Source organism: Amphiura filiformis, chromosome 4 (genome assembly GCF_039555335.1).
Source record: "Amphiura filiformis chromosome 4, Afil_fr2py, whole genome shotgun sequence".
NCBI lineage: Eukaryota > Metazoa > Echinodermata > Ophiuroidea > Amphilepidida > Amphiuridae > Amphiura > Amphiura filiformis.
In genome coordinates this window covers 39,337,806-39,363,125 of record NC_092631.1, presented here as the reverse complement: position 1 = coordinate 39,363,125, position 25,320 = coordinate 39,337,806, and the positions used below count along the sequence as shown (strand labels likewise).

General features: G+C 37.0%; 1 protein-coding gene across 1 annotated transcript; it reads left to right on the top strand.

Annotated features, from left to right (window-relative positions):
- Nucleotides 1-1,200: 1,200 nt before the first annotated feature.
- On the top strand, nt 1,201-24,213 carry LOC140150875 (uncharacterized). The gene is made up of 7 exons (XM_072173023.1): nt 1,201-1,350; nt 8,711-8,998; nt 18,846-18,884; nt 19,565-19,759; nt 20,949-21,014; nt 22,125-22,280; nt 23,207-24,213. Exons 1-7 carry the CDS (start codon nt 1,303-1,305, stop codon nt 24,101-24,103), a joined length of 1,689 nt encoding a protein of 562 aa, XP_072029124.1. The 5' UTR covers nt 1,201-1,302; the 3' UTR covers nt 24,104-24,213.
- The last annotated feature ends 1,107 nt before the right edge of the window (nt 24,214-25,320 follow it).

Here is a 25,320-nt window from a genome sequence, read left to right as displayed (position 1 = left end):
TTTTTGCCATTTGTTTTCATTAAAAAAATTTATAAACGTAACAATTTGATTTTTTTTTCACTTTCGCTGGGATCACTGAATGGGACTTTGTAGCGCGGATTATTCAAAACTTGTTTTTACCTATTGCTATATATATATAGTATTAATCCGATTATTACATAACTTTGCCAGCGTATTCAAGACATAGGTTATGTAAGGGATAAACTGTACATGGGTATAGAGGTCCTTCATGCTTTTATTGATTGGCTCCAAACAAAGGATTTGAAAAGTGTCCTTCACCGTAATCACGGCGCAGTAGCCTACAGTCCATTCAATCAAATGTTGTCAGTGTGCGAGACGAACGATGTATAAATCTGGAGGTCACATCATCACTTATCATGCTTATTGTAAAAAGTTTGTCCAATGCATATACTGTGTGTAGGCCTATTGTTCCCGGGTATTGTCAATGCAATCAAGCAAACAGGTATTATATTTTGAAAAGGCCGCTATAATATATTCACATGGGTGTCTTGAATGGCCAATCATATGGGACATAATCAAATTGCAGTGACTGCTTCCTTTGTTACCACATGTCAGTCATCTTGTGATTATTGGACCATGTAAACCTGCAAAAAACGAGCCAAAGTGCAGGCCCTATGGCAAAATGTCAATTTTGTAACGTCCATCCCCGCCGCCGGTCTCCCCTACTGTCGAAACCGGTTCAGAGCCTTTTAAGGAATTTCAACAAATTATTTGATATCAGAAGGACATTCCTCGTATTCAGAATGCAATTTGATGTGCCTCTGATCACGCTCATGTCCCACAAAAAATAAATAAATAAATAAATAAAACTGCAAACGTTGCTGGACGATCCCTTAGCATTCCTTGAAACTTTTTAACCTCATTTTTATGGCTCAGTTCGAAAATTGTGGGCATCTCTATGGCAGCATGCATACTCCCAGACAGCAGGTGGAGAATATTAGTCAGATTTTCAATATAGCATACACTTGATGGAATTATGCTATTTGTAGCTAGGTAAAGTGATTTTATATAGATATTAATTAGTACGTAGATTTAATACTGTTCATATTATAGCAATAAATGACATTTTAGATTATTGAATATATGACAATATGCTATGTTTGCAAACAGTATACTGCTAAAGCTGTTTTGAACTTATTTACACCATCAGCACGTTACATGTAAAACTACGCCAAAAATGATTGAGAACTTCCACGTCGCTTCAAACAATATCGAATGGGTGTTTGTTTTGAACTAAATCTTCCCTTTAAGGGCAAGAAGTGGTTGTAAAACAGTTTTAGGATGGAGGATGATGAACGAAAGAAGAAATTGCAAGCTGGTCGTGAACGGGTAAGGTTTTGTTTTGTCGAGTTTGGCGAGGCATTTCGTTGGTCTGGACCATCGACGCTTCCGAATTCACAATCAAATCATTCTATTCACAACTAAAAACTTTATCAGTAAAACGATCGACTACACTGCGGGTTTCTCATTTGTGTATCCGATGTTGTGACAATAGCTAGCCCAGGTAGCGCGCTATTGTCAGTATTGATTTTCAGGCCCTTGGCAAGGGCCAGGCCGCCCCATACATGTAGGTCATGCGGGCCTAGTTCACCACGTAAACTTATGGCTCAAAATTCGGACCGCTCGCCAGTAAGTTTACTGCTTTCCGTGTTTTGAAATTTGTTGACGTTTTAACGATCCCTGATTCCCGGTCGCTTATTTTAGCTGTGGCACGTCACATGCATGACGCTGGTGGGCACCAACCAAACTTCAGAAAAAAAAACCTCGATCGCCGATAACGATGTGATATGGGACTTACATAGGATTACACAGAGAGATATTTTGCCAAAATTTGACCATTTCCATTTAGTAGGTAATCCAGGCAAACCTTAGTTAACACATTTGCTGGTCAGCCAAATTCGCCGACAATGTCAATGCATTTTTACATAGAAATTTAAAACTTGTGCCCGAAGAAAGAAACCTACATAATAAATATGTTTTCTATACTTCACTTGACCCAAATATATAATTTTTTATGGTGATAAGTCACCCGCACATGGAATTTCAGAGGGATTTTGATAGCAGTTCCATTAAAAAAGCTGCTATCGCCATGAGACTTAAGATCTAGAAACACCCCGAAATGCCGTTTGGGGAATTTTGCTAGATGAATCTTTTTGATGAAAGTCAGGCTTTGACAAGATGTAACTTTGCTACGGAAAGTGCTATGAAAAAAGGTTTTCAGTTTTGGCTTTGTTTACTCAAGGGCTTTAATTTGATATATAAAATGATGCAGTTTGATGGCAAATTTGAATTCACCTAGGATACCTACATTTAGCTTGGCCCTACTTTGTCTGTGCTATATGAAAAAGGACAGTCTTAAGTAAGTAAATGTACAATGATTTTGATGTTTTGGGAGACTGGGAGGGATCAGAACCAAAAGATGATGGAGCCTATTCTTGACTGTGTAATATTCCTTCACCACATTATCGTACGGTAAGAGGCTTATACGATGGACAGATAGTATCAGTTTGTGAATGAGGATATCGTATAAGTTCCTTGTACTAGTATAGGTAACCCAGGCAAACCTTAATACTTAACACATTTGCTAGTCAGCCAAATTCGCCGACAATGTCAATGCATATTTACATAGAAATTTAAAACAACTGGCCGAAGAAGGAAACGTACATAAATATGTTTTATATACTTCACTTGACCCAAATATGTGATTTTTTATGGTGATAAGTCACTCGCACATGGAATTTAGATGGATTTGGATAGCAGTTGGACCATTAAAACAAGCTGCTATCATAATGAGACTAAGATCTAGAAACACCCCGAAATGCCGTTTTGGGGAATTTTGCTAGCTGAAACTTTTGATGAAAGTCAATCTTTGACAAGATGTAACTTTGCTACGGAAAGTGCTATGAAAAAATGGTTTTCAGTTTTGGCTTTGTTTACTCAAGGGCTTTAATTTGATATATGAAATGATGCAGTTTGATGGCAAATTTGAATTCACCTAGCATACCTACATAGTACTTGTGGTTGTGCTGACAGTGTCACTTTGGTCACTTCTCGCTCACTCACTAACTGTTCAAAATGTAATGGTCTACTTTTTAGCCGACCTCAAATCCGAAACATTTAGTGATAGTTGTTATCGTTTCATTTTTCTTTTGGCAACATGTCGCCAAAACTCTGAATCCGACGTCGAATCTTTGTCGACAAACAAGTGAAAGATATAGTCTTTATAAAGCTTCCGAATTTAGCACTCAATGCATTATTTATGCATCCATGACGGCCGACGATGGCGAATTCTATGACCCTAAAATAGCACTTGTTACCTGTATGAGTGGTGCGAACTTTATCCAGATTTCCCTTGAATGAATTGACTTCTTCCAAACATTATACATTTGTAATCATTTTTCACCACAAAATGTGATATATGAAAACACAGGTGACCAATGTATGAATATGGAGAGGTCAAACATTTTGTGACATTTATAATGAAAACAATTAACACTGAAGACAGTCAAGACACCCTATGGCACCTGCTACAACTTGAGAACAAGTCCTCAAACGTTTGAAATTTGCATTTTTTACTAAAATACCGTACTAAAAACAGACTAAATAATGAAGAAGGAGGCGGCCTATATGCTTCTCCCTAGCAGGGCGTAAGACAATGCGAAACACAAATTAATATATGCGAGGATCGGAAAAATAAACGATGCAAGCTCGAGAAATTATAATTTAAATGGAGCGATTGGGGCTCGAGCAAACTGGCATATGAAAATATTGAGAGAGAAAAAATCAGGACTCAGTGGGGATTGAACCCCGGTCGCTGGATTACCGGTCCAGAGCTTTACCACTGTGCTACCTGAGTTCACAGTCGGTACTCGGGCAATCTCAACTTAAGTCCCCATGATAACTCTCATTGTGTCTCAGCGGCCAATTATATATTAAATAATGAAGAAGGAGGCGGCCTATATGCTTCACCCTAGCAGGGCGTAAGACAATGCGAAACACAAATTAATATATATGCGAGGATCGGAAAAATAAACAATGCAAGCTCGAGAAATTATAATTTAAATGGCGTGATTGGGGCTCGAGCAAACTGGCATATGAAAATATTGAGAGAGAAAAAATCGGGACTCAGTGGGGATTGAACCCCGGTCGCTGGATTACCGGTCCAGAGCTTTACCACTGTGCTACCTGAGTTCACAGTCGGTACTCGGGCAATCTCAACTTAAGTCCCCATGATAACTCTCTCATTGTGTCTCAGCGGCCAATTATATAAATAATGAAGGAGGCGGCCTATATGCTTCACCCTAGCAGGGCGTAAGACAATGCGAAACACAAATTAATATATGCGAGGATCGGAAAATAAACGATGCAAGCTCGAGAAATTATAATTTAAATGGCGTGATTGGGGCTCGAGCAAACTGGCATATGAAAATATTGAGAGAGAAAAAATCAGGACTCAGTGGGGATTGAACCCCGGTCGTTGGATTACCGGTCCAGAGCTTTACCACTGTGCTACCTGAGTTCACAGTAAGGCTGGCATTTTCGGTCGGGTAAACGGGTACCGCCTGAGATTACATTACCGGGTAGGAAATACCTCCCGGTACCGAAATTAAAAAAAAAAAAAAAAAAATTGTTTTTTTTTTTTTTTTTTTTTAAGTTTTTATCTTTTTCGGTTTTGTAGTGTCCCTGGACCTAGACCTAAATGCTAGGATCATTCATGGTTGACCTAAAAAAAAAAAAAAAATTCAAGATATTTTGTTATTTTTAATATGAAAATTGATAATTTGTATTCATGTCATAGTCTATTAATGATTTCAAAATGCATTCAAATTCAATACATTTTGAAATCATTAATAGACTATGACATGAATACAAATTATCAATTTTCATATAAAAAATAACAAAATATCTTGAATTTTTTTTTTTTTTTTTTTTTAGGTCAACCATGAATGATCCTGGCATTTAGGTCTAGGTCCAGAGACACTACTGAAACCGAAAAATAAAAACTTAAAAAAAAAATAAAAATTTTTTTTTTTTTTTTTTGTGCAATTTTGGTACCGGTTACCCGCCCGAAAATTGCGGCGGGTACCCGGGTACAAAATTACCCGAAAATGCCAGGCCTAGTTCACAGTCGGTACTCGGGCAATCTCAACTTAAGTCCCCATGATAACTCTCTCATTGTGTCTCAGCGGCCAATTATATAAATAATGAAGGAGGCGGCCTATATGCTTCACCCTAGCAGGGCGAAGACAATCTGAAACACAAATTAATATATGCGAGGATCGGAAAAATAAACGATGCAAGCTCGAGAAATTATAATTTAAATGGCGTGATTGGGGCTTGAGCAAACTGGCATATGAAAATATTGAGAGAGAAAAAATCAGGACTCAGTGGGGATTGAACCCCGGTCGCTGGATTACCGGTCCAGAGCTTTACCACTGTGCTACCTGAGTTCACAGTCGGTACTCGGGCAATCTCAACTTAAGTCCCCATGATAACTCTCTCATTGTGTCTCAGCGGCCAATTATATATTAAATAATGAAGAAGGAGGCGGCCTATATGCTTCACATATGCTTCACATATCTACTTAGTCTAAAAACAGGCTAAGTAGATTACTGGTACTGCCCTCATGACCTTACAGTATTCATATCCTCATGAATATATCGCTCATTCTACAAAATCCGGTAGATCCGCTCCACTAAAAAAAAAAAAAAAAAAAAAAAAAAAAATGACCCTTGATGTTAAAAATTTTCAAATCCCGTAAAAAAAAATCCCAGTGGAGGGGGGGTCAAAGTGAAATTTTCGTTTTTTGGCCAAAAATTCCATATTACTTACAAACTTTTTACGGGAAAATCAGTGGAGGTGTGCAGGAACATGACTCAACATGTGAGTATACTTCTATTGGGAAAAATGAAGTGATTTGCGAAAAAAAATGAAAAAAACCAACTTTGAATGTGATTGGTCAGAAGCCAATAGTGACTGCTTGGTAGTTGGTTACCATGGCAACGGTTTTATTACCTTCATAACATGGCCAAGATATCCCTACATAAGCACAAACTCACTTGAGATTGTATCATGAAAGGTTTTGGAGATATTTGCAAAAATGTTGGAATTCATGATTTCCCTAAACCTTGCCTTTCGAACCACCTTAAGCCTGCTAAAATTGAACGCAGTAACTCCCAAAGATGATTATGCTACCCAAGGTAGCTGCTAACTAGATGACTTATGTGGCCAAAAATCATGGAATTCTGTGGCTTTATTAGAACACAATGGATCAAAATGTTAAAATCCAAAGTTACACCCTTTACCGTGAAAATGACCATATATGTCCGTGTAGATCTCGTTGAGTTCTACCAGAAAAACAACATATTTGATGCCCTAAATGCTCGACAAAGTGTTTGTGGACCAAAGAATGGAAAAAAGGCTATTGGCACCGGATTTTGTAGAATGAGCGATATTTGATATAAAATCCAATCACAGATAATAACTAAAGCCATGATTTCTCTGTGATACGGAAAAACAGACAAATTCACAGAATTCTGGGTTTGCTCACGGAAATTTGAAAATGCCACAAAATAGTGAAAAACTGTGTAAAATGTCTAACTTTTGTTGATTTGCAAAATAAAACAAAAATGTTTATTTAGCAGTAATCAACCATTAAACAATCCATTATATTAATCATTATAGGCCTATGATGCAAGAGTCTGGCCATACAGTAAAGGGCAAGTCAAAATATGTCTTTTTAAAGCATGTTTGTTTTAACTTTTCAGTACTTTATAGTGGAAACGGAAAATCACGGAAATCATCCAATTTGTAACACAGATTTTACATTTTGTAACACAGAGAAATCATGGCTTTAAAATAATAACTTTTTACCGACAAAAATAGGTTTTTTGCCGGCAAATCGGCTCCCTGCAGGGCACGAGATATAAAGACTTTATTTGCCAAGAGACAGGTTAGCTTAAATGTAGCTGCCGGTCATGTACACCAGGGACATGCCTCGAAATAAGCCAGAATTTCTGAGGGCCATTTGGGCCCTTGATCTTTAATGTTTGAGGGCCCTCACAAATTTGTGTGGTCCCGAATAAACATGGTGGTGTACTGTGCAATCCCATAAATACAACATTGTCGATTTTATGTAAAAAACAGCTGCACCTACATTAAGTTTAGTCTATCAAATATCATTTAAGATTTAAAAATAAATAACAATGTTTTTGACCTTGAATTTGTTTCAATTCTCCTGAAATGTGAATTTAGAATAAGATATAGTCGGCCACGTGTTTTGAACTCGCCACCCTTAGCGTTACATCACAAATATTATGAATTTTTACACCAATCAAGTTTCAAATTAGAATATCTCCACAACTATCAACCCTAAACTAGCAAAAGTATACATTTTTGGAAAGCTGAAGGCAAAAGCAATTTAAATATACACATTTCAACTCACTGTACAGGGTGACCTTGAAGTTATACAGGGTGGAATAAAAAAAAATCCAAATAAAAATGGGTCATTTAATGCATTGCTTATTACTAACTTGCAGTTATAAACTGAAAGTAAACAACATTGATTTGGTTAGAGGTTATGGGGAGCCTACTGACTTTGGAAGTAAAAAAATCACAGCTGTTTGGTAATCTCGAATACAGGGTGTCCCAAAATATGTTCAAATTTTTTACAATTCAACATATTTTGAACTGAAACATTTTGCCCCTAACCCATACAAAAAAGTAAGTCCATATTTAGATTCCTCATCAAATTTCCTCTCAGAAAATGTAAACTTTGACTATGATAGGATAAGTAATTAAAAATTTACAGCAACTTTTAGATTTTGAAGACATCCGCATTGCTTACTACAGTGTTTAATATGAAAACGGGTAGTTTTGTACATAAAAGTTAGCATTTTATAGACTAAACCAATCATAAAGAGTTAAAAATGATTAAAAACAATTAGCAGAATTAATAATCTTTCAAAAGAGTTCTTAACCATGTCTGTAGCCCATATGGATGCAAAGATATGATCAGTTGATTCAACGCACACACACAAAATCTATATTTCCCATAGACTTTGCACATACCGCCACCGCCTCATCCGCCACCGCCTCATCCACCACCTCGGTCATTCTGAACTCAAACAACTCTAACTCCACTATCTTAGCTGATAAACAATTCTCCTTTGGAGGTCTGTTAGGGCACTTATATAGCTACAAAATGACACCAAACACACTTCAATACCTTTTGTTTAAGCAGAGATATAACAATTTGAACGAGTCTCGATTTGGAAAAGCGTAACAACACCACCATTTTTGGGTGGCGAGTTCAAAACGTGTGGCCAGTCCCGGATATAGTAGGGTGATTGTTAGTGTTGCGTGACTGCTGAATTCTTCAGTAAGCTTACTACCGTAAGTGATAAAAATTGCCACAAATTTTGCGGGGCCATTCAGGCGGGCCCGCTGGATGTATCTTTTGTGGGCCCTCACTGATTTTCAGGGGCCCAAGGGCCCTCCTTATTTCGAGGCCTGACCAGGGAGCTATTTCATGGTAACCACTGACCAGTGGGCAAATAGACACAGTCTAGAGCCTGCTTGCAAGAGATGTACATTCTTTTGCTACCACAGAGCCGTAGGAGACTATAAAATGTCAATCAACTAGGAACACTCCAATTTTCATGTTTATTTATTATAATTTATTTCACAGCTGGCAAAGTTCCAAAAAAAGAAGTCTTCCAATGACAAACGACCAAAGAAAAAAAAGAAGAAACCCACAGCTCCTGGAGAAGACAGCAATAAGCTTCCAGCAACGGAACCAGCCCCGCCCACAGATGGCACCAATGGGAAAGGAGGCACTGGTGCTGATGATGATGGTGGCCTGAAGGGAAGAATCAGCGATGATGAGTCCATTGATGCAGGAGATTCCAGCTTTGCAAGCAGTGATTTTGTGAGCAGTAGCCATGCCGATTTGATCTCACCAGTGCCGTCATTTGATGTGAGTACCAATGCGGAGATGATTTGGCCAAAAATTACATGCATGTGTGCTGGACTATATGTATGACTCCATAATGTCCAACTTATATCACATATCTCTGCTTGCATGATCAGTTGTGTAGCTGGAATTTTTCATGGGGAAAGTGGGGAAAGGTGACTTTTCTGGGGGAATGAAGAGGGGGAATGATGTCCAGGGGAATGATGTCCAATAGGGGGAAAGCTTCCCTCACTGCTGTACATGACCGTATCATGACCCACAAGTTAATAATTAACTGCGAAGCCCTTGTATCCATCCTAGGGTCCCATTTAGCAGTACATCAAGAAGTTTCATTCTTGTAGTTAGTTGGAAATATTGTTTTAGCTTTCTGAAGATTTCAGAATTAAACTATGACCCACAAGTTAATAATTAACTGCTAAGCCCTTGTATCCATCCTAGGGTCCCATTTAGCAGTACATCAAGAACTTTCATTCTTGTAGTTAGTTGGAAATATTGTTTTAGCTTTCTGAAGATTTCAGAATTAAAATATGACCCACAAGTTAATAATTAACTGCTAAGCCCTTGTATCCATCCTAGGGTCCCATTTAGCAGTACATCAAGAAGTTTCATTCTTGTAGTTAGTTGGAAATATTGTTTTAGCTTTCTGAAGATTTCAGAATTAAAATATGAACTTTGTTTTCTTCATAATTATAGTACTCTCCACTCTGTATGTTGTGTGTACACACATGTCTTGGCCGGGGTCTTGGCTCAACTACATTGTAGGTGCGAGTCAGCAACCTGTTTCTTACACTGTCCAGTGTGACTCTGTACATTACGTAGGGGTCTACATCCTGTCTGAGTTTCCCCATAGGGTTTATTCATCAGTAGACATGTACATGCATTCAGTGCATGTATGCATTCATGAACGCACTTATGCTAATTACAACTACAGCAGAAGTGTAATGTAAAGCATGAAATATTTGTGTGCAAGCAAATTTCACGAGTGCAGTTGATTTTCGTGAATTTTATGTGCACACAAATATTTTTCTTCCTATCATGTAGACCTTGTACAAATTCGCCAAAAATTTCATGTTGCAATTAACATGTGTTCTGTCCAAAATGCAAAATTTTAATGCCACTAAAATATCATACTTTATAGTACGGTACTTAATCTTATTATTTATTATATAATGCTATAATATAATAAACATGTGTCAAAGATGGCAGGATCAGGCAAAACTTGAAATGATTCATTAAGTCTATATTGTAAGTGTGCATTTAATTTTTTTTTTAAAGCAAATAGTTTGACTGTATACCGGTACTGATAATCAGTGGTACAATGTACAGAAATAATCTGCATCAGAAATATAATTTGTGTGCATAAGTTTTGATTATATGACTAGGGGCTTGTTCAGATGGCAGCTTACCTCCATGTTAGCGTGAGGTCAGGTAGTGGGAGGGGATACTTGTCCACACGGTCACTCCTCATGGTTGTTAACTCTAAAGTACTACGTACAGCAGTTGCTCAGTGTTAGTGCACAACCACAGAGATTTCTCAGTGGTAAATCTGTCATGTTATGCTTCATGATTGTTGATGTTGACACAATACTAGATCAGACGGGCGCTAACACCAAGCTACCTCTGAGGTAGCTTGGTGTTTCAACACAAACTTAACTCCAAGCCCGTCTGAACAAAGCTTTTGGTAGATACCGTATTCACTCGATGGTTAGCACATGTGCTTACTATCGAGGGCTTTTGAAAACGTGCAAAAACGAAAAAAAATGAACAGCGCCATCCACAAAAGTGACAAAAGTGTAAAGGGTTTTGAGCAAATCATCGATACACATAGCTATAACGAACAATTAAACCTACAAATTTGTGTGTTAACTACATTAGCTCAGTTGGTAAAGCGACAGGATTTGAATCATCTTAAGAAGAGCGAACTGAGCAGGAGTTCGAGGCTCATTATAAACTTTTCCGTTGATTAATTTTTATTTTGGGGTTTGAGGTTTTCCTGATAAATTTAATCTTTTTTTGCTTTGTTTTTCATTTTGTTTCTTTATTGTTTCTTATTTGCTTTATTTTGTTTTGTTTTTTCTTTTCTTTTTCTTCTTTCTTTTTTGTTCTATTCATACTGGGGTCATGGGCTGTTTATTCAACAATGTAGTTGGGTATGCCCTCAATGTTAAAATGAGGTGGTCATGGTCCTCTTTGCCATTACACGCTACAGAAATTCCATATTTTTCAAAGGCTCTGATGATGGTTCCCTTCTATCAAATGACTATCATTGAAGACTGAGTTCATGCAGTCTATTTCAAAATACTGACTTCGCTTTTACATCAAGGACACAATAACTGCGACTTAAACGTGATATGGACATGCTTTTTAACTGCAAAGAAATCTTTTGCATTTTATAATTTTAACCTTATCCATTATACTTTTATGATTTTGTGCAATAAGAAAAATAAAAAAACAAAGAGCGTGTTTATAGTGAGCCAGATTATGCGGTATTTAGCTGGACTGCCACGCAGTCTATATTTGTTTATGTTTTACTAACCATTGCAAATCTAGACTGCGCGGTAGTTTAGCTAAATAACGGAAAGATTGTCTCACTATAAACACGCTCATTGTGTAACATGTAAAATCGCTCCGATTCAATTGTGCCTGTTACATTGTGTGCTTTATTGAATCAGGGACTTTGTATAGAGGCCCTGCATGAAATTATCGATTGGCTCCAGACAAAGGATTTGAACCGATGTCCTTCACCGTAGTTATAGTCCATTCAATCAAATGTTGTCATCAACCTATTTGAGCGCAGTGCAGGGTTATGTGTGTGAGACGAACTGTCACGGTAGATTGCAATCATGCTTTTATTGAATGCATTTGAGTAGTCCACCATATTTACGGGATGATACGTCACATGCAAGGCCTCTATATGGAGGGACTGTAAACGGCTTCCACCCATTGTACCATGCGAGTTGCTGGTTTACAAATTATCCTCAGTTGAGCAAGCATGAATAATACGTTGATCAATTAGACCCTGGTACGAATCAAGCACAGTTACAACACAGCGTGTGGCTTGTCTTGTACATTTGAAATGAGCCTACATGTTTGCCTATAATGACAGACTCTAGAAATGCCAACATAAATCTTCAAAGAACATCATCTTAAGAATTATTTCAGTATCGAAATCAGTAGGAATACCAAGCGTCACGGTGTACACATTCCAGAAAAATATAATTTTGTTTGTTCTAGTATTCTGTATCTCCACAAAATTATCACATTTTGTCTTCAAAATCCTATGTAAATGATTTTCCATGCTACACAGAAATTGTGTTCGACAAAGGATAGACATTTTACACAATTTTACATAACTTAAAAAGATATTGGAATATTTTGATGTTTTTTTTATATTTAGTAGGGCAACATGAGTAAATAATAAAATTCAAACATAGCGCAACTCGCATACAATCGAAGGTCGAAAAGATAATCTGATAACAATAGCTTGACAATAATCTGTTTCCAGTCCCTGATTAAATGGCCAAAATACGCCAACAATGACATAACAGCAAGCCAAAGGCGAATTCTGATCACCAAGTGGGTTGGAGAAGTATGGGAGGACATTACAATGAAGGGAACCAGACATAGACCTACTGTACATATTTTGAAGAGCATAACAAACACCAATTGGTGTCGTATGACCTTTGACATGCATGCATTCTTTTGTCGAGAGTGACATGGTCTTTCAATTCGTGCCGAGTGTCCTTGTCAGACTTGACTATGGTCGCATGTCATGAATTGGTCATCTTTTGTGTAACATAATGTTAAATGATAAAAATATCACCAATTCTGATTCACTTCAATACAACTTTTAATGGATACATTTTAGACCATTAAAAGTATATATTTCTGAAAAGCTTATATTACAAGGATGCCAAATCAACAAAGTGTAACATCATAATACAGGGTGGGTAAGAAATATACAGGGTGGAACATCAACAAAATTAGCATCTTTATTGCCATGGTAAACCCCATATTTTCTTTTTATGAAAGCTATGTAGCTCAAAATAAATATGGATTCAGAAAGACATTACATGGGCCCTTCAAACAAATTAGGAAGAAAGAGTTTGGTATCCCTTGTGTTAAACATACAGGGTGGTCAAAAATTGTAAAATAATTTTACAATTTGTATGACATTATCAATCAAAACTTTTTCCTCCATGTCTGGCACTAAAACTAATAGCAAAATTGAATTCCTCATCAAATTTCCTTAAAAATATGTGTACTTTTAAATAAGCAGGGTGACTCAGGCAAGAGATAGGCCATTTAGAAATGTCGGAGCATTATGTGCATACTTTGTACAGTAACATATAGGGAAAATTGTCTTAATTAGCAATTAATTAGGCAATTAATTAGTTACATCTTTTGTTTCAGTTGATCTACTATGAGGTAGATTTACAATCCAGGATGATATATGTGCAATTTGTGGTCCATGCTAGTTGTACTTTTTAAGATACAAAGGTTTGAAGTTTGCCATATTTTCACAATTTTGTGTACAACCCTATGGGGCTCACCCACCCCTGCTCCTCCATTGACACATGTTACATATTGAAGTATAACTCTCAAAGTAGTTGTCCAATTGACTTGGGGATTTTTGTATTTGACAAAGAACATAATTATCTACAAAATGACACCAAACTATCTAAAATAGGTATCATACTTTTAGAATAAATCATACTTGAAGTGGGAAGAAAGCATTTTCATGTTACGGCTCCTCCATTTTTGGGTGACCTATTTGTGACATGCGACCCTATGCATCAGTGGTCATGAAAGGATTCAATTAACCTCTGCCCCAGTAATCCCAAGCAATTGTCTGAAATTGCTCCTCGGAGATGTATCATGATAGTCATATAATGACCAAAAGATAAATGACTGACTATCGTTGAGGACTAAGTTCCGCAGTCTAGGTGAAGCTGAGTCCTATCAAAATCAAACAGGAAACAATTTCGTGCCTAATTTTAACACCGGGATTTTTTTCAAATGTATATCCAAGAACTATCTTTTTATTCAACATTTTTTATTCAACATTACTGAAAAAAAAAAGTTTTTTATTTGACCGAGAATTTTCAAAGCAAAATCGCGTATTTCTGAATTGTGTTGAGTTCAACATGTATCGACCGACTTTTAGCACGACTATGCGTAACAATTCGCCAGGGAAATGTTACGTGTAATCCGATTATCACTGTCAGCTGGATCACGCTTTTGAGTTCTGCACCACGATCGATATGATCGCAACACAAAGTCGGCATTCAAAGTTGGCATTCAACGCCATTTATTGTTCTATTGTGTCCCAGCAGCTATGTCTGCCATTGAGGTGTAGCATGCATGGGTGTAGAAATGCATGAAATTGGATGTAGGGGTGAAATTTTAAAGTTGATCCAATTATTCGCCAGCGAAGTGTTACGTGTAATCCGATTATCACTTTGTCTATTAGAACGAAATGAGCGTATTTATTTGCCTTCAAAAGGTGCGTGATCCAGTTACCAAGGAGTTATGTAACCACTCCACTTTTAATCCAACTGATCTCTAATTGTTCCTTTGGTAAAAATAAATAAATAAATAAATAAATAAAAAGCCCACAAAAAAACCTTCAAGAATTGTCAAATGTAGGCCTATATAAAAAAAAAAAAAAAAAGACATGTAAAACAAACATGGCAGAGAAAAAAAATCTAAATAGTGAAATACTGAACAGATTTGAACTTCATCGAGTCTCGAAGTCTGGCGTTTTCCAAACTGAGCTAATGGGGTTCAGACATACATTTGCAGGTTGAATTGTTCGTATATGGTCATTTTCACGGTAAAGGGTGTAACTTTGGATTTTTAACATTTTGATCCCTAGTGTTCTAATAAAGCCACAGAATTCCATGATTTTTGGCCACATAAGTCATCTAGTTAGCAGCTACCTTGGGTAGCATAGTCATCTTTGGGAGTTACTGTACTGCGTTTAGTTTTAGCAGGCTTAAATGTACTTAATATTGCCATTTTGAAAAACTATAAAAAACAGTAACATTTTTGTAAAACCCTGTGTTTTCTTCAGTTAGTTCATGGATAATTTTTCTTATCCTGAAAGTATGGTCATATGTTCAGTAAACACTGCCACATTAGATTTAATTGTGAACAGCCCTGTATTTTTGAGAACCGGATTTCGATATTTTTCGTTTGGAGGCTTCATTTTCCGTTAACAATTGTTAACAAACTTTGTGGGTATAGCTTTGGTTCATAATTCTTGGTTATTTCTTCACTTCTTCTTGATTCATAACAGTTGATATCTTAACTTGAAATGGGTAACAAAAATTAGTTGATTTGCAAGCTTATAAGATTTTTATAAAATCTTGACTTCAAAGAGCCCTTTTTCCGTTAACTTTTTTGAAGCCTCCGAAACAAACTGTTCAGCAAGCTTGGGCAAATATAAATAAAAGAGCTCATCCAATCTATTTATCAAAATGTAGCAAAGTAGATCCTCAAGTCACTTGTTTTTAAATCGTGGAGATATATATCACCGTTTGAAAATGGGACCCAATACAAACTTTCCGTTAACAATTGAAGCCTCCGAAACAAATGAAGCCTCCGAAACAACAATAAGATTAATTATCATCTATGCATATCTAAATTGGTGTTTCATACTGATATCTGCATTGTAATTGTTACTTGATATGTGCAGAATGTCATAAATTAAAAAAAATGTTGATATTATGGTTAATGTTTGAAAAATATACTGTATACCCAAAAAGCCTGTTTCGGAGGCTTCACATGGCAAAAACACCATACTTAACAAATGGGTAAAAAAGTTAACATGTTATAAATCTACAATATCTGCCGCATAGAATCATTGATTCAATACACACAAGAAAATAACAGCTTAGATGATCCCAACAGTGTTGTTTTCAAAAAAACTACTTCTGCAATGTTTAACCATTGTTAACATGAAGCCTCCGAAACAAAAAAATGACTTGCTGTGATAATTTAATTTTTGTCACAACTGAAAATCAATACTTAGAAGCAAAGCATGAAAATTGGTAATTGTGATATTTTTACCTATTTTTCATGTCAACTTGCAGTAGTTAGCCAAATATTTTACTTTTATAATCACCTGTGTTGTTAACTGAAGCCTCCGAAACACAAATCGCTTGAATTGCCAATTCTAAAAAATAACTCCAATTTCTGTGAAACTTGGCTGGGAGGTTCCTTTTATCAAGTAGTATTTGTACATGAAGTTAGACATTCAAATTATTTTAGGAACCCAATTAAAACTTTAAAAATATGTTTAAGGTTGGGAAATTTCCATTGTAAATGACACTTTATGTAAAAAAAATTAAAAACTGCAATTATAAACATAGCAAAACATGGTATAAAATGTAACTTATATCTGCTGACTTACTTTGGAATGGGATTTCACATGTATTCCAGCTTTCATGTCATAATTTTCTGAGCTTATGTAAAATACATTTTTCTTAGATTTTAACCAAAATGTTATGGAAATGTCAAATTTTTTATTAGAAATCAAAAGGTTTAAGCCTTGAAACATTATTTTACTGGAATTTAAGTTGCTTCTATGCATGATTTCAGTAAACAGAAACATGTTTAAGTGGTTTGAAATTTTGACCCTAAAAATCAAAAGTTACACCCTTTACTGTGAAAATGACCATATAGGTATGTTTTGAATAAATAACCCATGACCCCAGTATGAATAGAACAAAAAGAAAGAAAGGAGAAAAAAGAAAAGAAAAGAAAAAACAAAACAAAATAAAGCAAATAAAAAACAATAAAGAAACAAAATGAAAAACAAAGATTAAATTTATCAAGAAAAGCTCAAACCCCAAAATAAAAATAAAGCAACGGAAAAGTTTATAACGAGCCTCGAACTCCTGCTCAGTTCGCTCTTCTTAAGATGATTCAAAGTCTGTCGCTTTACCAACTGAGCTAATGTAGTTAACACACAAATTCGTAGGGTTAATTGTTCGTATATAGCTACATGTATACGTGTATCGATGATTTGCTCAAAACCCTTTACACTTTTGTCACTTTTGTGGATGGCGCTGTTCATTTTTTTTTTTTTTTTTTCGTTTTCAAAAGCCCTCGATAGTAAGCACATGTGCTAACTATCGAGTGAATCTGTATGTGTAACCTGTTGAATGGCAGAGATTTGTACAAAATACACACGTCTAGTTGCACCTATAAGACTATGCATACATGTAATGGTAATTTCAATATTGACAATTAGTAAATATTTGAAGTACGTATGGCAAGTGGTCATTGCCATACAAATGTTTATAACCCCATTGAAGAAATTTGAACTTGAAATTCAAAATTGATTATAAAGTTTTGTATGAAAACTTTTAAATTTTAATAATATAATCTGAGTGCACTACATCATGTGTCATACTTGGAGGCAATTTTCTACATTAATTAGTGACTACAAAAAATGTAAATTATAAGTTAGATAATGATTTAACTCTTAGCAGCTCTGTATTGAAATAAAGTACACTTTCATACTGATTGTTCTTTTTATTATAAGGGTTTTTTTTTTTTTTTTTGGGTCTCCCATCTGGCAGAATTTTTGACAGATCCTCCCCCTCCACATAAGAATGCTTGCATGGCACTGAAAATAAGGTCATTTGAACCACCATAAATAGTTTTGAATATTTGTTTCCCTCCCCCATGACCACACCCGTAGAATACTGTCTCCTCCCTCTCCATGAAAATAAAACCTTATCTACAAATATATATTTTTAATGATTTTTGCAAGTAAATGCTCTAATTTAGCACACTTTCCCTTGCATTTGTTCAAATGGTAATTATGAAGCAAACCTGAAGAAATCTTAGAGGATATAATAGAAAATTTATAGTGGGAAGTACATGTATTGGGAACATATTATATATTAAAATTCTGAAGTAGTACATGTATATATTCTGTATAAAGTATTCAAATTTCAGAAGTTAACAATGTAGACATTGAAATTGTAATTATTATATAAATGTATACTTTGTGTAAAAAATTGTGTAAAAGCAGAAATTTTCTCAGGTAGGAAACAGGAAACCAGTTTTTGTATGGAGGAAATGGCCCTGTGTATGCCGCTTATCGCACTTCCACCGTACCTTCATGCTGTGAATACCATACATTATATACAAGCATGATTCTTTACTTATATTCCGTATCCAACCTAATTATTGCCTCTCCCCTAATAAGCACCCCCAAATGGAATGAAGTGACAGATATTTAAGATATCCCCCTTTTCAATGCTCCTGTATAAATAATAAAATAATCATTGTCTAAACCTTCTGACTAGGATGATGAGATTGAACCTTAGCGGATCAAACTGTTTCATTGCACAACAATATCAACACATCTACAGCGAGTGCTCTGAACAGTTGGTATGAGTTGCAAACATACTTTTGAAAACAAATTAAGGGTTCTTGTTTTCACTTTTAGATTTTTACCGAAGTGATTATTTGACGAACTAACAGTTAGTTATTGCATAGTAACGTGATGCTTCTATTCAACGTAGTGCTGTTGACATGGTCTTAATGATGGTCAGTTTGAAATCCCCACCATCCACACTGCTTGGTACTTACTGCAGATACACATAGTGTTTTGTTTGTTATCAATGCAGTGTGTCTTGCCTTTAGGAAGTAGTATTTGTTTCCTGTTCAGTCAGGTTATAACTTTCTGTTTATCAGTCTTATCAGTAGATCATCCTTGTAGTAAATGTAACCTTGGAAAGTTTTATTTAGCAACAAAAATGTGACCGATATTATATCCTGATATATTAAAGATTTAATTTTTGTCTTGTTTTTATTTTGTTGAACACAGAGTGATCAAAGATCCTTTGCTACTGATGACTTATGTGATGTAAGTATATAATAACGATAATATCAAACATACGGTGTATAGGGGGATCTATCAAGATACCAAAATGGTACGCATGCTCGTCCCCAAAAATGTCGAAAAAGGGTTGATTTTTGGCCTTGTTGGGGTGCTGGGACGAGCATGCATACCACTTTGGTATCTGAGTGACTTCGGGGCAGGGGCGTACTTGATGAGGTGAATGATGAGGCATTCTGAAAATGCTTTAAAGCATGTTTTAAACAGAGTAGGGCAGACCAGAATACCATGATTTCATATAGTATAATACAGTTTAATGTAAGGATACCTCGAGACACATTGAAGTTAGAAAAGTAAATGAATAGGTCATGCATTTGGAGAGGGACCCTCTTTGTTTAAAACTAGTAGTGGTTCAAGTGTATATGGAAGTTCTGATTGGCTAATTGATGATCATACCATAAAAAATTGCTGATATCTTTGACTCATCATGCAAAATTATAATACCACATGTTGGCAAAGATTTTAAAATCCAATGCGGAATGCAGATCTACTTTATTTTGTAAAACTCCAAGACAAATGTGCACCATAAAACAAATGTGTGCAGCAGCTTTGAAACATATTTTTTTCCTTGATCAAGTTCAGAGCTGTTTGATCTCCTGGATTACATGCATATTTAAATGTGCTTGTTTACCATTTCCCCCATCCAGGATTCTGATACCAGTGGTCTGGATGCAGAGGTTGCTCGCATTGAACTCCAAGATGCCAGGCAACGCATCGATCACCTTGAGGAAACCTTGCTGGGCAAGCAGACAGCATTGGACCAGTTACAGAGGGAGAATGAAACATTGAAGGAACAGCAAGAACAGCAGCAGAATGGTGCTGATGGACAAGGGAGTGACCGGGTAAGAAATATGAGCAGAGAACCTGTTGCCGTCATCAGCAGATGGGAATATTTGAAGAGTTTGGATGCACAATGTGATATATCTAAAGGCTGCCTTATGCATTTTTGTATTGATAGTGTTATTTGATGTAGTGAGATACTATGTAATTGCTAATTAGGGGGCCACTGTAATTGAAAACCGAATTCAAAAGACTTGTTAGCGTATGACGTCCTGTCAATCAGACTAAAAATGGTGTACTGCACAGGTCAGTAATCAGTCACGCCACACCTTTTGTCCTGACCTCCGATGCAAACTAGTCTTTTTAATTTGGTCTTCACTTATATTAACAATATAAATTGATAATAACAATAACACAAGGCATCAGTGATGTGTATCACATTTTGCACCTGGGCATTTTATTGGTTAGGACTTCATATAGAACCATAGGCTAAAAATAACTATGGAAGATTCATCAACTGGCAAAGTCTGGCATCATAAGTTAACGAGGGCCAATCATTCCATGAAGTGCGGTGGACAAAACTGCTATGTCTGCTGCACGATGTGCACATGTTATCGTGTATTTGTTGTGTCTTTTGTTTTAAAAATGGGGAGGCACACAATACTCATTCGCATTGGCGCACATGATTTGTTAGACACCGTCGATAGAACGATCAATCTTTGTGAACATGCAAGAATTCTTGCATACAAAGCACAGAGACATTGCTTGCTGGTATGCTATCTATCTATCTATAGAACTATTAAATGTTATTTACAGTGTTTTGTAAAGACTTTTGCAGGGTGATAAGGAAGTGCTGTTCTGAATAATGTCATCATTGCATCAACACCTCATTTGCCAAACAAGCTACGTGACATCGCGTGATGCAGGTGTGATCTAGTTCAGGATGATCAGGACATGCCGTCAGCCAGTGCGAAAGGTCTTTTCAAAATACTGTAGTGAACATTATAACCTGTAAACCAATGTTTTAGACTTGGAAACTTTTCCCAACTTCAAAAAAAAATTAAAAAAGACAAGTTTTTAAAAGGGAAATTAGCACCAGGCATCGTTCCCAAGATCTCAGTGTTGCAAAGCCAATGTTGTATTTAAGTGAGAAAGTTGTGACTTTAATCATACCTTATTATATTAGGCTCGACCATAATACACGTGTTGTGGAAAAAACATTTTAAAGTTTCAAGACTTGTTTTTTCACAGGAGCAAGCTTTATCCGGTCAGAAAGAAGCCGACTATCAAGCCGCCATTCAACAATATAATCTGAAGGTGAGTATAATCAGAGTCCGAGATAAAAATACTTGTTCGCGTCAGATGATCAACTCCCCGCAGCATGTGATTGGTTATAGAAAAAAAATTTAAATTGTGTACATTGTGGAACATACTCTTTGCGTGGCCGTGCGTAGTAAGCTGTTGCATGCAGATAGCCTCGCTAATAGTGGATGTGTAGAGTAGCATTGTATGCTTGTGTATTAGCATGATCAGTGGCGGAGTAACAAGCATAGTTGAATGTTCATGATGTACACAAATTAAATAATTTTTCTATAGTTGCGCATAACAGGAAAGTTGCTTCATCTGGTACCTTCATCGGAGAAAAGGAATCACAGAAAATGCAAAAAGTTTCCTATTATTAAGACCTCCCTTTATTATTAACAACCTCCCCTTCACCACAACAATTTTATTTAGGGGAGTCTTGCCCAAGGAAAAAGAGATGGGCAATTTGACATGTGAGCATTGCTCAGGCATGACTTTACCTTACCTACCACATTCAAAATGAAGAGAGACGAGGGTTGCGGCTAAAAATGGAAGAGAAATAAGGGTTGAGGCAAACCTGTTTGAATGATCCTTGTACACATTTGGTACCTGGCAGGGTTTACTTTAACACACAAATCACACATATTTATGCGTTGACGCACTTTCTGTACGCCTTCAAATGCAAAATGAAAAGTCAAAAAATCTTGAAAATCTCTACATATTCAATGATTTGATATAGAAAAACCCGTTATTTTCATCTGGTTGAGAAAGACGACAAAAAAAGTACCCTTATCATTCTGAGAAGGAACCATGGGATTATGGCTGTGGCTAGTTACACAAGTCAGTAGTAATAAGTAGTATTTAGTAGCGAAAATGTTCGGTCCGCATCCCTCCACCCACTTTTTAGGTTCTTGAGCGTCCCGGCGAAAACAAATTCAGTGAAATTGAGACACACATTGTTAAAATGAAAAAAAAATACCCCCTGGGCAGTGTTTTATACCCCTTGAAATATTGACAATTGAAAGGGTCCAAAAAATGGAAAATATCCTCCTTCAGCAAAATGCTTCAATAAAAAATCATGGTCCCTGGTTTGCATCTAATTTACTTTGATAACTTTTTGTACAGATTGGTGAGTTCCAGCAAGCCTTGCAGGTGCGTGATGACATCATCCGTCAGATCTCCACCAACCTTCAGGAGAGAACACAAGAGAGAGATGCCATACAGGGCCAGCTACTTGGAGTGCAAGATAAAATGAACAACCTGCAGTCTCAACTCTCAGAAGTAGGTTCAAAGGGTTTGATGTTCTTGTGCATGTGTGTTTATTTGTTTGTTTGTTTGTGTGGATCAAGAAAGAGATGTCATACAGGGTCAGCATCTTGGGAGTCCAAGAATAGATGAACAACCTACAGTCTCAACTAAAGTAGGTTGAAAGGGTTTTACTCATGGACATAAGCAATTAAAATAAAAGTCAAATTTTATTATCTTTGCAGTTGCATGGTTAATTTTCCCCATAATGCATGCTAAGAGCTGCATGCGAAAACCTTTGTAAAGGCAAAAACTATTGTTTGAGGTCAGGCTTTATCGATAAATGCCAGAGGTACACGTGCATGTAAACCAATATTGTAGATTTATCATAGTGTTACGTATGGGGCAATTCTGAGTTGGTCCTCTTTGGGTGTCATCTCTTTGATTGAAACATAGCGTCTTGGCCCTTGAATATATTTAAAACAAACTGCCAAGAGATTACATTGGAGGTTTTGCTTTAAACATGTTCAGGGCCAATAACAGGGTTTCCTGTCCAACACAGGTCCTCAAATTGGACGAGAATCAACAAATCGATTCTAGTAATGATTCTCACAACATTTGTTGCGAGAATCAATTTCTTTCACTGAATCATGCAGTAAGTAATAAAGCGACTTGGATGATTTTTGATTCTCGCAAACTGACACGGAATTGAGACCCTGCAACAACGATACACTTCCTATTATGTTACCTTGAAAATTATCCTGGATACATGTTGAGCTGCACATATGGATTATATGTGCAGCTGTGACAAATTACAATTTGCCCTATATAATGGTGTAATTATTATCATATTGATTCTGTTGTGCACTTTTGGGATGACACATTGTACTAAGCAGTGTTAATTGAAACAGGCTAAAAATACAATATAAAGAATAACATTGTTTGTTTATTGCTCATTACAGGCAGGAGAATCTCTCAAGAGTCAGAATGGCTCCCCCAAGAGTCTCTCGGAAGAGCTGTCCAGAACACAGAATGAAGTTGTAGCTATGCAAGAAACAATTACCGAGAAAGACACCATGATGCAAACGCTAGCTCAGCGCTACGCTCAAAAGACTCAAGAACTTGCAGCAAGCCTAGAAGCGCAAGAAGACGTACGAAGGCGTAGCGCCGAACAGATCATGACGTTGCATCAGAAGCTAAAAGAGAATGACATCGATCCGGATTCGGGATCGGGCGACGATGGTTTGGCAAGACTTCAGGCTGAGTTGGACGAGAGTTACGGCAACCAGATTGTCATGATCAAGGAACAGTTGCAAGATCGGTATCAGCAAGAGAAAGACATTCTCGAGCAGAAGGTTCAGGATCTGGAACGACACGTCACTGCAAATGCAGACACCAACAGACTGGCTGAAGACTTGGAAAAACAAATCTCAGATCTGAAAAAGGATCTCTCGGATAAGGAGATCAAGAACAAGCGGAATGAAGAGGAGCTTGTGAACTTGACCGAGAAACTCGCGCAAACTGAGTATGATTATGAACAGCAGCTGGAAAATCTGAAAGGAGATCACGCGGAAGAGTTGGAAGCTTTGAGTAAACAACAAGAACATCAGCTTCAAAGTAAGCTTGGCGAGCTTGAAGAACAACACCAGGTCAAGCTTCAGAGGCTAGAAGGCCAACATCAAGTCAATGTTGATGACCTTGTTGACCAAAACAATGCAAAGCTTGCCGAACTTGAAAAACAATTGAGTGAATCTAGCAGGGATAATTGTGCGCTGCAAGATGCTCACGCCATAGAGGTTGCTTCTTTAAAAGCTCTCTTAGAAAACCACGAAGGAGATTCAAACAAGATCTCGAATTGAAAGCAGAATACGAGGAAAGATTAGTCAAATTAAAATCAGATCAGGAAGAAATTGTCGGTTCCTTGAATTCAAAATTAGAACAATCTGCTAACGAAACAGAATCTGTCAGATCCGAGAAATTGGATTGTGAAAAAGAAATTGACAAACTTAGAACTGACTTGGAAGAATTGAAATCCAATCACAAGGAAGAAGTGGCCAAGTTAAAATCTGATCATGATGAAGCCACCAGTTCATTGAATTCTAAATTGGAGCAATCGGATCAGGAAAGTGATTCGCTTAGATCTGAAAAATCGGACTGTGAAAAAGAAATTGACAAACTTAGAACTGACTTAGAAGAACTGAAGTCCAAGTCGGACGTCTTAGATGGGAAGGACGATGGACTTGATTTGGACGAGTTGAGGAAGAAAGTAGAGGAGGAACTGAAGGAGGATTATGAAGAAAGAATTGAAGATTTGAAGTATGAGCATGATAGAGAACAAAATCGGCTGAAGAAGGAGGTGGAATTGGAATATCATGATAACCTGAAAGAATTCAAGCAGCAGATGGAAGATCAGTATCTGCAGAAGGTTGAAAGTCTTAAGGATACGAAAGAGAAAGAGTTCATCACGCAATTGCAGAAATTAAGACAGGAAATGCAAGAGGCAAACGAAAGAGAACTTGCGGAAAAATTGAACGAAGAGAGGAGGAAGCTGGAGCAACAACAGCAACTTATCGGGGAAGATCATGATCACAGCGAGTTGCTGAAACAGTTGCAGGGTGAGAATCAAGATCTTAGTGAGGCTAGAGATGCGCTGCTGTCTCAGATGAGACAAAATGAAGCGGCGTACCAAGAGGAGAAAGACCGATTAATGGCGGAAAATAACGAGCTGATTTTGGAACTTGAATATGTGAAAGGTACAACAATCTCGGGTGTCTCTGAAGATCTGATTCAGCCGATTATGGCTGCACCTGTCCATGCTCAAGGACCCGACGACGTCTTCCATGATAACGTATCCGACCAAAGCGAGAATAGTAGAAACAGCATCGAGGCCGAGCTTGAGAAACTTAAAGGGGAGCTCCAGCAAAGCGAGGAGCACAGAGTAGCTTTTGAGGAAGAAGTGACTCACTTGAAGCAGGATTACAAAGAGAAGGTGGGCCATCTGGAAGGGGAGAAAGCAAAGATATCAGATATATTGGAGAAGACCAGGAAGGAGCTTGAAGAATCCCCAAGTACGGGG